This window comes from Gadus morhua, chromosome 1 (assembly GCF_902167405.1).
Source record: "Gadus morhua chromosome 1, gadMor3.0, whole genome shotgun sequence".
NCBI lineage: Eukaryota > Metazoa > Chordata > Actinopteri > Gadiformes > Gadidae > Gadus > Gadus morhua.
This window is the reverse complement of record NC_044048.1, coordinates 15,979,056-15,994,974: the sequence shown is the minus strand read 5'-3', so window position 1 is coordinate 15,994,974 and position 15,919 is coordinate 15,979,056. Positions and strand designations below refer to the sequence as shown.

Below are 15,919 nucleotides of genomic sequence, written 5' to 3'. Positions count from 1 at the left end.
CAGTCATTAAGCACCAGGCAAAGCCAGCGCTCGGCACCACTCGACACTTTTGATCTGCACATTTCAATTAGATTTCACATCGGGGCGCCCGCCTCTCCTCAGTTTGCACCTGCGCTGGCTGCCTGTTCAACCTGCCCCTTCTAAAGAGAGAGGCAGGCACACAACAAGGCAGCCCTGCATCCACTCAATAACAGGGAGAAACACATGCTAACTCAATGGAGCCTGAGGAGCGCTGGGGCCGAATGACGGGAGGGGAATAGCTTTGTGTTTGTTGTTGTTACCATCCGCACATTCTCCTTAATAGTTCTTCCAAAATGCTTTATTTTCCCGGATAATAGTATTGCCGCTCTAAATGCTACGGGGGAGTGTGCCATTCCCCATTTTGTTCCGATTTGTCTTTGGGTTATGAGTCTCCCCTTGTGATTGGTCTCTGGGTTACCAATCCTCCCAGGGTGATTTGTATCACGTGAACTCCCATTGGGAAAGAAATGTGGAATGCATCCCACTATTCCAGATGTGTGCTCCACTGCAGTCGTCCTCCGAGCTGGTTGTGGAACTGTGCTTCCGAGCTCGTAAGATTTAGGCGACTTTCATGCTGGAATAAATAGCTTCTGCCGCCTCCCCACGGTTAAATTCCCCCAAGCATGCGAGAGGTTTCATTGAGCCGCTCAATATCCTCCCTTAGTGTTGCCAGCACTGCTCCGCCTGATAAGATGGTAGTCCTACAGGCATGGGGGGATATGCATCGCATATCCCCGCAGCGCTACATAAAGGCAGATCTTGTTAAAGGGGCATAAGCTGCCCAAGTGGAGCTCTTTCCCAGTCAAAGCAGTCACTGAGAAAGAATTATCTTGTACCGTTAATGTCAGATATTTACCCGGCTCGTTCGAGCGATAGAGGGACAAGCCCGTGATCCAGACTGTCTGTGTTTAGGCTGGCAAACATGGGGAGGAGCCGCTCACCAGAGACAGCTCTGCACTTATCCGGATAAAATATTATGTTGAGGAGCAGTTATACTGTGAGAATGTGTTTGTTCCTAACCATTATATTTTTTGATCATTGCATGCATTTAAAAAAAAAATATTTGATGTGACTTACGGCTTCCTGCCTCTTGGAGTTAATGTCGGTCATGGAGCTTTGAAACGTTACAAAGTAAATGCATTAAAGCAACTTGGCACAAGCTGGTCTTTGCAGCAAAGCTATTAACATGTTCTAGAGCAACGCACCTCTTTAATTTATGTCAAGTTTCTTAGCCAGACCTGGAAAGAAAATACAATCGATGGCCATTAAAACTGAGAGCTTTGTTGAGCAGCAGTTTAACAGACCGCAGGGCCCATATCTTAGACAACTGCCCTCTGTGCCCTAAAGATTACAGGTGACTTACAGCTCACCCAGCAATCCCTTCCACTCCCACCTTCATGGATTTATTATGGCACTGGTTGAGGACCACTAACAAGTTAGAGTTCACGGCATGGCAGTCAGGCAAACCCCCACAGGAAGCTGCATAATTGCTACTGACTCCGGTGGCCAATTTTCAGGACTTATTTATTATTATTTTGAGTGTGGCTGGAAAGCGGCAGTTAATTTGCACAGACTGCCCCGGCAAAGTGCTTTCTGATCCATGATTGCATGTGTTAATGTTTCAGTTGGCTATTGATTTCCTAGCAGCCCTTTTGTGAACTGGATTTATCCGCCTTGCTCACTGGCAAGGGCGCCCCTCCGAATGTTTGATTAAAGTTCAATTGACTCTTCCAGTGGAGGGGCAAGGAGCCATTTCACTCCCTATTTGTAGCGCCAAAGCTCTCCCCGACATGTTCTTTTGTTCCCATTCAAGCCCCTGCCACCCAGGCAGCCAGAACGGCACTGATCCTTATAACCCTGCATTCAGCCAGCCTCCTAACCTAATCCTGGGGCAGACACGGTCGTAGCACAAACACACCCGGACAGCCGCAAAACCCGGCATGGACTCTGTGACCGTGCTCCATTATAATACTGCTCTTGTTGCAAACAGTTGGCCGGATTAATCCGCGTTTCTTTGAATGTGTCAAAATTTGGGTGACGTTGATTGTGGAACACATTGTGACAATGTGGATTGTCAATGTTCCCTCTTTTAGCGGTCTATAAAATAAATTGTTTAATTATCTTTTAAGCAATTGAGGATATGATACCGTTCTCCACCACAGCATGGGTTCCTCAACATCACTATTGTTTTTTTCCTTCCCAGGGGGAACTAATCACCTTCTACTACTATTGGAAGAAGACCCCAGAGGCGGCCAGCTCCCGAGCCCACCGCCGACACCGTCGCCAGCCCGTCTTCCGACGCATCAAGACACGCACTGCCTCCACCCCCGTCAACACGCCGTCAAGACCCCCCTCCAGCGAGTTCTGTAAGCAAACACTCGCGCTGCCTCCATTCGAAAGGCTGGGGAATACATATCACGCTTCCTGTGGTTGGTGGACCTGTCTGTGGTGTTTCCGTGGCAGGATTAGGATGTATTAAATTGTGTTGTCTCCCCTCTTGCAGTGGACCTCAGCTCAGCCAGTGAAGATGATTTTGACAGCGAAGACAGCGAGCAGGAGCTGAAGGGCTACGCCTGCCGACACTGTTTTAGCACCAGTAAGATACTTCTATTTCTCACTTGGCAAATTGTCACTTTTTTCTGTGCACACGTCCGGATAACCGCTACACCGCAGCCCCTCATGACTACTCCCATCATGATTCTGATCCGTGCCCCCACCGCCCCCCACCCCTGCCTGCACCACACAGTGCCGGGTGACAGATGGGCATCAGCGGATGTCAGGACTAATTTGATCAAATCAGACACAAGCCCACAAGCCGGTTGACTTGCTGCAGCTCATTATCCCGGCCCTCTCTGCACACAGCTGGCTCCCCGTGTCAGCTCCCCATCTGACAGAGCTTAACATGGCTGCTGCCACAACAGGACCGGCTCATAGCTAGGCCTTTATGGTGTTAACTCCTTTTAACCTCGTCTGTTCTACGATACAAATAACAGAGGCTTAGGAAAGGGCTTGCAGCTAACCCTCTTACTACTACCCCAAGCTTTTGTTATAATTTTAGTTGTTAACAAACAGGCGGTCATATGTTTTCAAGTGTCAACATGAGCATAGCCCTCAGATGTCACATTAGAAGGTCGTTTAAGGCCTGTGTTCCCCTTGTGGTGACGACTGGTTACGGGCGAGGTTCCTCTCACATTTGGTTGCGGTACCTCTCTGTAAACGGCCTTTCCCCCCCCCCCTCCCTCCTTTTAGACTCCAAAGACTGGCACCACGGGGGCCGGGAGAACATCCTGCTGTGCACTGACTGCCGCATCCACTTCAAGAAGTACGGCGAGCTGCCGCCCATCGAGAAGCCCGTGGACCCTCCGCCCTTCATGTTCAAACCTGTCAAAGAGGAAGAGGATGGACTCAGCGGGAAGCATAGCATGAGGACCCGACGGAACCGCGGCTCGGTGGGAACCCTCCTCTGCCCTCACACTCTCCTCTACCCTCCTCCTCCTCCTCCTCCTCCTCCTCCTCCTCATCACTCTCTCCTCCCCTACCCTCCTCTGCCCTCACACTCTCCTCTACCCTCCTCCTCCTCATCACTCTCTCCTCCCCTCCCCTACCCTCCTCTGCCCTCACACTCTCCTCTACCCTCCTCCTCCTCCTCCTCCTCCTCATCACTATCTCCTCCCCTACCCTCCTTCTCCTCCTCCTCCTCACTCTCTCCTCCCCTACCCTCCTCCTCCTCCTCCTCATCACTCTCTCCTCCCCTACCCTCCTCCTCCTCCTCCTCATCACTCTCTCTCCTCCCCTACCCTCCTCCTCCTCATCACTCTCTCCTCCCCTACCCTCCTCCTCCTCATCACTCTCTCCTCCCCTACCCTCCTCCTCCTCCTCATCATCACTCTCTCCTCCCCTACCCTCCTCCTCCTCATCACTCTCTCCTCCCCTACCCTCCTCCTCCTCCTCCTCCTCATCACTCTCTCTCCTCCCCTACCCTCCTCCTCCTCATCACTCTCTCCTCCCCTACCCTCCTCCTCCTCCTCATCACTCTCTCCTCCCCTACCCTCCTCCTCCTCCTCATCACTCTCTCCTCCCCTACCCTCCTCCTCCTCATCACTCTCTCCTTCCCTACCCTCCTCCTCCTCCTCACTCTCTCCTCCCCTACCCTCCTTCTCCTCCTCCTCATCACTCTCTCCCCTCCCCTACCCTCCTCCTCCTCATCACTCTCTCCCCTCCCCTACCCTCCTCCTCCTCATCACTCTCTCCCCTCCCCTACCCTCCTCCTCACTCTCTCTCTCCCCAGAGCCTTGGCTTGAGAGCAGTTATCCATCACTCTGTACACTTAGAGCAAGCAGTAGCACGTTGAGACGTATAGTTTATGTTTAGTCGTTGCGAACGCTTTAAACTCTCTCACTCGGTCCCCGATGGCATGTCAACACGTCTAAAGGACACCGAATAACAAATGGAAATGATAAGAACGTAATCTCGGCCGCCTTACCGTGTGCGTGTTGCTGTGCTAACCGGGGGCTTGTGGTGGTGTCTGGGCAGATGTCGACGCTACGCAGTGGTCGTAAGAAGCAGACGGGCAGCCCCGATGGCCGCGCCTCGCCCACCAACGAGGACCTCCGCTCCAGCGGCCGCACCTCTCCCAGCGCCGCCAGCACAGACAGCACGGACAGCAAGACGGACCCCATGAAGAAGACCAGCAAGGTACTGCGCCAGCCACGCGTCGGCCATTAGGCCCCATGTGGGAATCACCAGTCCTCATATATTAGCTGAACCACATTAAGCAACAGCATTATAATGGCATGGACCATTCAGAACTAGTGCCATCCTAATAGACGGCCCACCAAATAATTGATCATGAGAGTAATGAAATGTTGGACTGTGACTAAGCATAGCAAATTTGCCCAAAATGAATGTACAGTGGGTTGCCCAATGAATCCCAGCTGGCCGCGTGTAGCCGCGATGAGCAGGGAAACGGAGTGAAGCTCGTGTTCCGGGTTTAGACTTGAGGGACGGCGCGTCCTGGTAGAGTCTCTCCTAATGCTGTGTTTTGCACCCACAGAAGATCAAGGACGAGGCACCTTCACCCATGAAGAGTGTCAAGCGACAGAGAGAGAAGGGTGCGTCCGACACGGAAGAACCCGACCGGGCCGGCCCCAAAAAGTCAAAGACACAGGTGAGCGGTTGTGTTTGTTATGGCGAAGCATTATTGCTCTAACTGCTGTTCTAATTAGCTCCTAAATTTGACTAACCAGAAACAGTCATTCCCTAACCTGTGTGATACAAACAATGTAGTCTAGTATATAGTAGTATAATGCAGGTTCCACCTTCCAAGAGCTGACACCTCTCCCGTCCTCTGTCCCTGAAGGAGCTGAGCCGACCGGACTCGCCGTCAGAGTGCGAGGGGGAGGGCGAGGGCGAGAGCTCGGACAGCCGCAGCGTCAACGAGGAGCTGAGCAGTGACCCCAAAGACATTGACCAGGACAACCGCAGCTCCTCGCCCAGCATCCCCAGCCCCCGCGACAACGAGAGCGACTCGGACTCGTCCGCCCAGCAGCAGCAGCTCCAGCTCCAGCTCCTACAACAACAACAACAACAACAGCAGCAGCAGCAGCAGCAGCAGCAGCTCCTGCAGGCCCAGCAGCACCCTCCAGTCATCCACTGTCAGCCGGGCACCTCCTCAGCCCCCGCGCCCCCCACGTCCTCGGCCCCCCTCATCCCCCTGCCGCTCCCCCCTACAGCGGCCTCGGCCTCCTCTCTACCTCCCCAGCTTCACCCGCAGGCTGGCCCGCTGTCTCTCATCCAACCGGGGGGCGCCCTCCATCCTCAGAGGCTGCCGTCTCCTCACTCCCCTCTGACTCAGCCTCCGGGCCCCCCCCAGTCGTTACCCGGCTCGCACCACGGGCCCATGCCCCCCATGTCTCACCCTCTACAGGTGGGCCCCTCTGGACACATGCCCCACCCTCCTCAGGGCTTCTCCCCCATGGGCCAGCCTCAGCTGCCGCCTTCCTCCATCGCCAGCCAATCGCAACCGCGGTCCCACACGCCCCCGTCCTCCTCCCAGGGCATGGGCCAGCCCCCCCGGGAGCAGCCGCTGCTCCCCGCCCCCATGTCCATGCCCCACATCAAGCCCCCGCCCACCACCCCCATCCCGCAGATGGCGAACCCCCAGTCCCACAAACACCCGCCCCACCTCTCGGCCCCTCCCTTCCCCCAGATGCCCTCCAACCTGCCCCCTCCGCCCGCCCTCAAGCCCCTCAGCTCGCTGTCCACCCACCACCCGCCCTCGGCGCACCCGCCCCCCCTACAGCTCATGCCTCAGGGCCAGCAGCTGCACCCACCTCCGGCCCAGCCCCCCATCCTCACCCAGTCCCAGAGCCTCCTCTCGTCGTCCTGCCACCAGGCCCCCTCACAGCCGCCCCCCCTGCCGCCGTCGTCGGCCGCTGCTGCTGCACCCCCCGGCTGTGGCCTCCTGCAGTCGCCCTTCCCGTCCCACCCCCCTCACCCCCCTCACTCTCATCCCTCCCTGCCCTTCAGCCCTACCCTGGCCCCCGCCGGCCCTCCCCCAGCCTCGACGAATCCCATGGAGCGCTGTCAGCCTCCCTCCGCCGCCTCTTCCTCCTCGTCATCGTCGTCTTCCGCCCCCTCGTCTTCGTCCATCTCCATGCCCCTCCCCGCGTCCGCCTCCTGCACCAGCGGCGGGCCCCCGCTGCAGGCCGTGCACATCAAGGAGGAGCCCCTGGACGAGATGGAGGAGCCCGAGAGCCCGCCTCCGCCGCAGAGAAGCCCCTCCCCCGAGCCCACTGTCGTCAACACTCCCAGCCACGCCAGCCAATCGGCGAGGTATGTACACGAGCCCCCCCCCCCCCCCCCGCGGGCGTTCAGAGGAGGTCGTCGGAGTGAGGTGCAGCTTGACTCCGGGTTAAGATGATGTGTAGCTCAGGACTTCCTCCCAGCCCGTAGGCTTTCAACTGCATATCTTCAGCCTAACCCTTCGTTCAAAGCCCAGATTAGCTTCTAGCTCTGACTGGCTGATCAGAGCAGGGAGATTAATCACAGTAGGATGGGTCCGGAGGCTTCTTAAGTGGCCTTGTGCTTAAGTGGCAAGGAGCAGCATTGAGGCTTTCTTTAAACTCATAATGGAGGTTTAAACTGACGGACAGGGTAATGGGGTTCCTGTTGGATACCGCAGGATAGCATGGGGTAAGACCAACAACAGTAATGTATCATAATGTATTTGTTTATTTCTGGACCACAGGTTTTACAAGCACCTGGACCGAGGCTACAACTCGTGTTCTAGGACAGACTTGTACTTCACTCCGATGGCTTCCTCCAAGCTGGCCAAGAAACGAGAGGAGGCTCTGGAGAAAGCCAAGAGGGACGCGGAGCAGAAGATCCGGGAGGAGAAGGAGAAGGAGAGAGAGCGAGAGAAGGAGCGGGACAGAGAACGGGAACGAGAAAAGGAGGCGGAGAGAGCAGCGGTAACCCTTTTCATACGATGCCCTCATCTGTTGTTTATTCTGAAGCATAATGTAAACAAATAAAACCATTTGATCATACTTAACTTGTCCCTACTTCTCCCCCCTCACAGAAAGCCTCCAGCTCTCACGACAACAGAATGGGCGACCCCCAGATGGGGGGCCAAGGCCACGGGCGGCCCTCCTTCGAGGGGCCCCCCACCACCATCGCCGCCGTGCCGCCCTACATCGGCCCGGACACGCCCGCCCTGCGCACCCTCAGCGAGTACGCCCGCCCCCACGTCATGTCGCCCACCAACCGCAACCACCCCTTCTTCGTGTCGCTCAACCCCAACGACCCCCTGCTGGCCTACCACATGTACAACGCCGACCCCGGCATGCGGGAGCGCGAGCACCGGGAGCGCGAGATGCGGGAGCGGGAGATGCGCGAGAGGGAGCTGCGGGAGCGCATGAAGCCCGGCTACGAGATGAAGCCGCCGGAGATGGACGGCATGCACCCCTCCACCAACCCCATGGAGCACTTTGCCCGCCACGGGGCCATCAGCCTGCCCCCCATGGCCGGCCCCCACCCCTTCGCCTCCTTCCACCCGGGCCTCAACCCCCTGGAGCGGGAGCGACTGGCGCTGGCCGGCCCCCACGGCCGGCCTGACATGAGCTACCCCGAGCGCCTGGCGGCCGAGAGGCTCCACATGGAGCGGGTGGCGTCGGTGGCCAACGACCCCATCGCCCGGCTGCAGATGTTCAACGTCACGCCGCACCACCACCAGCACTCGCACATCCACTCACACCTCCACCTGCACCAACAGGACCCGCTCCACCAAGGTGAACGCACCCCCTGCACCTCCACGTGGAGGCTGCTGTAGAGGCTTTAAGAGACTGACACCAAGTGGTCCATTTTATGCGCACATTTGTTATCATAAAGGGATACCGATTATAATGACGCCTAATATATTTTTTAAACCTATAATTCTTACATTTTTTATTAAAAGCTGTAGAAATATTTCCAAAAGTCAAAGAAGTGTTTGAAGTTAATACCCGTTTTATATTGAATCATGTGTATGTTACATATTTCTTTAGTCTCTTTACACTGCAGTTACAGGGATATCGATGCGTAGAGCGTGCCACTCTGATACATGATGCTGTGTGATGAGTGCCCTGACCCTGAAGATACTAACCCCCAGAAGGTGGTGGTGAATGCCTTGTGTGTCCTCCAGGTTCCGGGGGCCATCCGCTAGCGATGGACCCCCTGGGAGGAGGACCCCACTTGGCCCGCTTCCCCTACCCACCCGGTGCCATCCCCAACTCCCTCATGGGCCAGCCGCAGCACGAACACGAGATGCTGCGTCACCCCGTCTTCGGTACAAGACCCCCCACACGTCCCCTCACACCCCCTCCACCTCCAACACCTGCAAAAGCCTTGCTTCAAATACACTCTATACTATACTTACACAGACACGCTAAATCACTCACCTCTCTGGCTTCCCCCCTCCTCTCCAGGGACCCCCTACCCCCGGGACCTCCCGCCCGGCCTGGCGCCGCCCATGTCGGCGGCCCACCACCTGCAGGCCATGCACGCCCAGTCGGCGGAGCTGCAGAGGCTGGCCATGGAGCAGCAGTGGCTCCACGGGCACCACCACATGCACGGGGGCCCGCTGCCTGGCCAGGAGGACTACTACAGGTGAGCCCCGGGCCCCTCTACTGGACTACTGTCAATCTAAAGACTCCTGCCCCGCTGGCTCGTTAAATGAGCAGTTAAGGGGTTGGCTATTTTGCTCAAGGAGGCCTCCATGTTGGTGGGCAGACATTGGGCCTCGGAAAGAACACTCAGAATGTTTGCAGGAAGTCAAACCCGCTTACCGCTAAACTATCCTTCCCTCTATTGGTCAATTTGTGGATGTTTCTATTCAAAGTGACTTTCTGTTATTTTGATCATTAAGTCGTTAAGGAGAAGGTAGGCATAAGGCATCTTGCTCAAAAATGCCAGCAGGTAGACAGGGAACACAGAGGTTCAAACCCTGAACCTTCTGGCTGGGATTCAAACCCCCTAACCTCTAGACCAGCCTGCTCACCCGTATCAGCTCTGTATCTAACGTACGTAATGTTGTTGCGTTTCAGTCGACTGAAGAAGGAAAGCGACAAGCAGCTGTAAGGCCCGCCCCCCCCGTTTCCCTGAGGGGGGAGGAGCCTGACTGACAGACACGGAAGGACGTTGTTACGTACTGGTCTGGGGAGGGAGGCGAGAGCTCCTTTGAACACACATTCAGTCACCAAGCGCAGAGCGGACGAGCGGATCGTCTGAGAACTGTTTGTTTCGGCTTACGTTCCTGTCCATGGACCTTTTCTTTTTCAAGACATTGACTTTCTTTTGGTATATAGCCAGTAGTAACAACATTCTCAAGGCTCCTGCATGACAAACTTCCTTGACATTTTTTGTAGGTGCTAGAACAAGACACTGTGCTTATCAATGACAACCACGAAAAATATTTTAAAAAAAATGAGACCGGTCAGACAGTTTATGGAAAATATACAAGTGCTATTCTTAAATTCAACATTTATTTTAATACATTGTTGGGTTTTTTCATAATTTTAAGAAAAGCTACAGCATGGCATTTCTGAGTCTGTAAATAGTATATATAAACATATAATTATTATTATAATTATTATTATTACTACTAGGTGTGGACTCCAACCCAAGTCGTCTCAGCCTCCAGTACATTTGTTTTTTTCGAAGCATTATCCCTTGTTTCAGAGGGGAGAACCAAGGCATTACACAGGCAGCCAACCTTTTTATTGTTGTCCTATTCCCACCCCCCACTGCGAGAGTCATGATTCAATGTGGACTTATCTCGTTCATCCATCCATCAACTGGTCCATCACACACCACATTGCGAGAGGCACCAGAGTGTCAGACCGGGCGAACTCAGCGTGAGTTAAACTGAATTGAAAACACTTGAAAAGGTGACGCTGTGGTCACCGGGGTGCCTGTGACAAACACCCCGGGGCCCGACGGGGGAGGAGAGAAAAGACAAATTGCACTGACAGAACATCTTTGACCTCCATCCATTGGATTCGAACGCTTCACTCATAGAGCTGAGAAATGGGCCGCCACATGTTTTAATTTCGGACCGAACTGAGGGGTTTACGAGAGGGTTACTCCTCCGGGTCCTTTTAACGCCTGTTCTATAGAAACAGATTTTAACATTTCACCACAACTGCAACTGGAGCCCTATAAGACATTTCAGATGGCTTGGTCCTCAGCCGGTGCCATAAGACATGGTGTTGCTCAAACCAAGTTCTGTATTACGGTTCCCGCCGTCATGCTTCATCCTCCATCCCTGGCTGTTGACTGTGACACTACGGAGCAGAGGGTGGGTGGAGGGGCGGGTGGAGGGCTGTGTCCCCTGCACCCAGGACCCCCAAGAGAGGGACCACCGGCCTCTTCCATTCCTCTGTGGAGGATGTGTTGAGCCTGCGTGTGTGTATGCGTGTGTGTATGCGTGTGTGAGATCACTGACTGTTACATGTATGCTCACCTGTCAACCCAGTATGTGTACGCCCATGTGTGATTTCTCTGCGGGCTCCCTGCCTTAGCATACGTAACAAGGTTTTTGGTGGTCCTTACGTTGTTTGTGCTATGCACCAAGAACTAGTTATCTTACTTTTATACTTTATATTGATACCCGGTAAACTGTGGCTACACTCGTTTTTTTATTATTATCGTTTATCCGTGAACACGTACAGAGGTAGGGCTCTTATGTTTGGAAGATATCACACTATCTAACGTGTCTGGAAGCTTGCGGACGTAGGCCAGCTTATGTCCCTTAATAATTAAGTCTGGCAAGCCCTGAGAGAATCTGTTTGTCACTTCATCTCAGTCATCATCTACCCGTCTCTCTCTCTCTCTCTCTCTCTCTGTGTCTCTTTCTCTCTGACTGTCTGTCTCGATGTCTCTCTCTCACTATGTCTGTTTCGATGTCTCTCATTATCCTTCCTGCCTCAACCCCCCTGCCTTCCAAGTCCCTCTTTTCGTGTCTCCAAGAAGCTTTGATGTTAAGTGTTGTCAATGGTTTAGCTTCTTGTTTCAAAGCGGCAATAGCAGAATGTAAATTCTGACTGCTAAGATTTATATATATACTGGTTATCTTGAAGCTTATTGTACATACTAGTAGTTGCCATGGGATGACACAATGTAAACAAAAAGTAGAAATAATAAGAACAATTGTGAGTCCTGTGTTCTCTCCATTTGAGTATTTTGTATTTTTTTTTGGAAAAATGTGTGGAATTAAAATAAATGACTAAGTTACACCACATCACATGAGTTTATTTATGTCATTTAAGTAAAGAGCAGCTTGCTTTGTTGCAGTGATGAACAGTAACCGCATTAGCCAACACCGCGATATCTGTATGCTTAAGCGGTTTCACAGTCTTTGTACTGCACTCTATTTTACCCCCATCGCTAACCGCAAGGAAATGTGTTTAAAAGGTCACTTTATTATACTACTGCCTGCCATCATTCACTCTTGTAAACTTTATGTGCCTCAATCCAGCAAAAAATGTTTTGCATATTTTAAAGGCCTACTCACATAATACCAATATTATAGATGTGCATGCTAGTTCAATAATACGTCTATTCTGAGATCACCATAAAGGCAAATTATCAATGTATTCTTGTCACCAATTCCCCCACTTCCCCATTGCAGATGTATTTATATTTTCTTTGTGGGACTCGGGTCGGGGGAAATGGCAGCCCTAGTGCTGCAGGCTGTTTAGTATAATAACATCAGAGCACAACTAAGCCCGAAGCAACAGCTACTCTGCTGAGATGTGGAGTGCTATCCATTGGCCAGCGCTGTCATTTCATCCTGGTTGGGCGAGTGATGGACCAGCAATCTGTTATGAGGCGCCATGCCGCGATGGCTGTCATAGTGCGAGGGAGCCATTATTTCTTCTCTGCTTTCTGAAATAATGCCCTGTCCTCTGGAGAGAGCAGGAGAAATGGAGGTTGCTTGTTTGCTCTATCCCGAGGCTGTCATGCGACGAGAGGGAGAGGTGCTGCTGCTGTCTATTGTTACCGGCTCCCCTCGCCTTCCCCGAAAGACACAACAAGACGTCAGAAACAATGCAGCGCTGTGCTGCTTGAATAATTCATCTTCCGTCCTCCTCGAAGATGGAGCGACTGTGATTCGTGTCAGCTCAAATCCTTTTCATAAGACTCTGTGTATCCCTCAGGCAGCCTCTAGACGAGACACACACGCGCGCGCGGGCGCGCACACACACATTCTCTGTCCCGAATACATCTCCCAGCTCTTCCTGAGACTGAACGGCAATATGTCTTGTGTTACCGCGCCACGTTCGTATTGTCTGGGTGCAACAGAATCTCGGATGTAAAACCTTATTTGTTTTCTTCTCCCGTTGTCCTTCCCTGCCCCCCTCTGGTTGCCGCTCCGGTGGGCCTGCCGCTGAGCGTTATGCTAGGACCTTCATGTTCCAATGTAGCGGCATGCATGCTGGCAGTGCGTGTGAAGGTAGCGGTGGTGGTGCTGAGCAGGTCTCTGCTCATCCCAGACTCTTGGTGTCACAGCCGGGGATAGACACTGCTCCTGAGTTTGTGTCAGGCCACTCCCCGTCTTGGGCAAACCTCGACTAATGTTTTCTATTTCCTGTTCCAACTACTATACTTTATATTACAGTAGTGTAGGTTATATATTTATATTTAGTGTGTTATTGGTGTCAGTGAGGCCGACCCCAAACTCACACATAACTTGTATTGCCTTGTTCACATATCAGTTAATAGCATGGGAATAGAAGGAACTATAATATTCCATTAGTCTTAATAATATTCACATAATCTATTCATATTCTAATTTATATTCCTCTTTTAAATTGTAATCCAGTCATTCTAATGCATTGTGCAGTTTGTTGGATGAATAACAGAGGAAACCATAACATTTAATGAAAAGCAATCCAGACGGCAAATTACTTTTTCCATAAAATGGTTCAAGCCATTTAAAACAGTCAATTTGTTCAAGTGTTTGCAGTATCACAACATTCAACTTCAAACGACCTTGGATCCTGGTTGGGGGGGGGGGGGGGGGGGGGAAGTCAAGTCAAACAAACCCGTTGGTTTTGTGTAAGTCAGTGAGATGCCACGACCAAACCTTGGGTAGTAGGCCTTCTAGTACTCATTCATGTTCAGAATAACAGAGCTAAGACTACACTTTCCAGTTGCAGACTCTTTACTTTCCAGTACACAAATGTGTAATTTGGCAAAGAATGTCCTAGACGCATCCTATTCAAATATATGAATAAAGGGCCCATGGCCCATCGCACCACTAAGATCATTAGACCTATTTAGAGGGTTATTTTACAGCAGCATTTTTTCCAAAACTAGTCTAGTGAACCCTCCTCCATCTTGCACACGCAGCATTCTCCAGATCCATCGCTAATTGCCTCGCTTGTAGTTCTTCTGAACCCCCCAACCGCCACCACACGCACACACAAACTCAAGATAGTTTCTGTAATCATGGCCTGCTGTTCTGCATCAGGCGGTGCAGGTGTTTCATCTCAGCCTAGGATACTGCTCAGGTGGCTGTAAATGCTGTCAAACTTTAACCAGTCGAGCTTGTCTGTCTGTCTGTCTGTCTGTCTGTCTGTCTGTCTGTCTGTCTGTCTGTCTGTCTGTCTGTCTGTGTGTGTGTGTGTGTGTGTGTGTGTGTGTGTGTGTGTGTGGTCTGAAACTGAAGCCGCAATTCCAGACCACACACACCCACAGAGCTTCTCGTGCATGAATAAACGACTTCCCCTTCGTGAAGGCATTGAACTGCGACGTCTCAAATTCCAGTGTTCCCGATGGATTAAAATAACTTTTTATATGTGTATCACTATAGGCTATCAGTAAAAGCAGGTAAACAATTGTGTACCAAGTAGAGCTGTAGTGTGGTTTTAACATTATATATCATAGATTAAACTGACTTTCTATATTGTACAAGTTTGTGGAAACTAAGAGACTTTCTTCCACACGAAACAATCCCTCACTAATAATGGTACATGATTGGTGGCTGGCATGGCAACCACACATCCTAGTAAAATAGATTGACATTGAAATCTTATTTTTATTAGGTCTCCCAATACATTACTTTTTCGTGTTTCCCGGAGGTCAGGGGATTAAGGGCATATGACGCCATCGACAAGCGGCCAAATGTAACTGACTGTTATATTGAATAAAACGACATTTATATGGATTTGAGAATTGTTTGAAACAATAGGGATAATATATGGTCACAACTCAACAAAATATAGTTCCAATCGTTTTTAGATGTGTTAATGTTAAAAGGTTTCAAATTCTACTTTTAACGTCTCTGTTGAGCAGCCCCTGGGGTCAGAGTGGTGCGGTCACGGTAAATGATTTGATTCAGCCCTCTTCCCTTCTCTCCACTCTCCTCCTTTTCCCCTCCAGCCTTCTCTCCTCCTTTACCCTCATTTTCCCTTCCCTGTCCGGCCTTCTCCCCTCCTCATCCTTATCCCCTCTCCTGTTAAATCGCTCCAAGTTGGTGGCTGGCAGATGTAGTAACTGATTTAGCAGCTGTTGAGGCAAGGCAGCCAGAGCCTGTAGCATACGCTCTGGTCAGAACAAAGAAAGGCGCACCAACACCACGCAGGCTACAGCCGCCGCAGTGAGAAGCAGCGGGCAGCTACGGAAACGGCAGTAAACGATACACTGCTGTGTAGGTCCAGCGCTGCGGTCTTTGAATCTTGATATTGCCTTCAATTTGTTGTTTTTATTTGGTGTTCAGTGAAAGCTCCCCCAAGCGCTTTGATCACTTCCCTCGATTTTGCAGGGTTCCAGCTATTTGGTTACAGGGTAACTCGAAGCTTTGGCTGTGTTAGCTGATGGTTCGCATGTCAGCAGAGGGGCAAAGCTCGCTGTGTTCCACCTAAGGGTCTCAGCACAAAACAAACGTGCTTGACTAAACCGCTCTCTTCGGGGAGAGCGGGCCGTGCTCATGCTCATAAGTTTTTCATTCTCTAGCAATGGACGGCTATAGGGCGCCCTCTAGTGGGACGGTGTGTATAGTTCACAATTTACAAGTATTTTTATTTATAGCCTACTATTGTGCAATATGAAGATATAACTGACCTTCTGGGGGAAAGGAATCTTCCTCTCTCAATTTTCTTTTCTTTCTGCCATCACTTCCAATAAACCAAAGACAAGGAGTACAACTAACAATTTGACACAGAACAAGCATAATAATCCTACTATTAGTTTGTTTGAAAAGTCTGAAATTTTGTAGACCTATAATGTAGACCCATCTTATTTATTTAATGTCACAATAGAAACTGACTTGATCAACTCTATCCATCTGTCATACTAGTTGTGCAGACACAATATTAACTTTAGTAACTGGCAAAAACGAAGCCAACTTCCTAGG

General features: G+C 51.5%; 1 protein-coding gene across 1 annotated transcript in view; it reads left to right on the top strand.

The window, feature by feature from the left end:
* rerea (arginine-glutamic acid dipeptide (RE) repeats a) overlaps positions 1-11,800 on the top strand; it is a 92,526-nt gene extending 80,726 nt beyond the window's left edge. Inside the window, 13 exon segments of the mRNA XM_030370048.1 lie at positions 2,225-2,387; positions 2,525-2,617; positions 3,271-3,470; positions 4,555-4,716; positions 5,075-5,188; positions 5,381-5,587; positions 5,590-5,643; positions 5,681-6,855; positions 7,271-7,493; positions 7,604-8,312; positions 8,675-8,848; positions 8,988-9,168; positions 9,606-11,800. Of these exon segments, the coding sequence (XP_030225908.1) occupies positions 2,225-2,387; positions 2,525-2,617; positions 3,271-3,470; positions 4,555-4,716; positions 5,075-5,188; positions 5,381-5,587; positions 5,590-5,643; positions 5,681-6,855; positions 7,271-7,493; positions 7,604-8,312; positions 8,675-8,848; positions 8,988-9,168; positions 9,606-9,639 (3,489 nt within the window). The 3' untranslated portion in view covers positions 9,640-11,800.
* Positions 11,801-15,919: the final 4,119 nt, after the last annotated feature.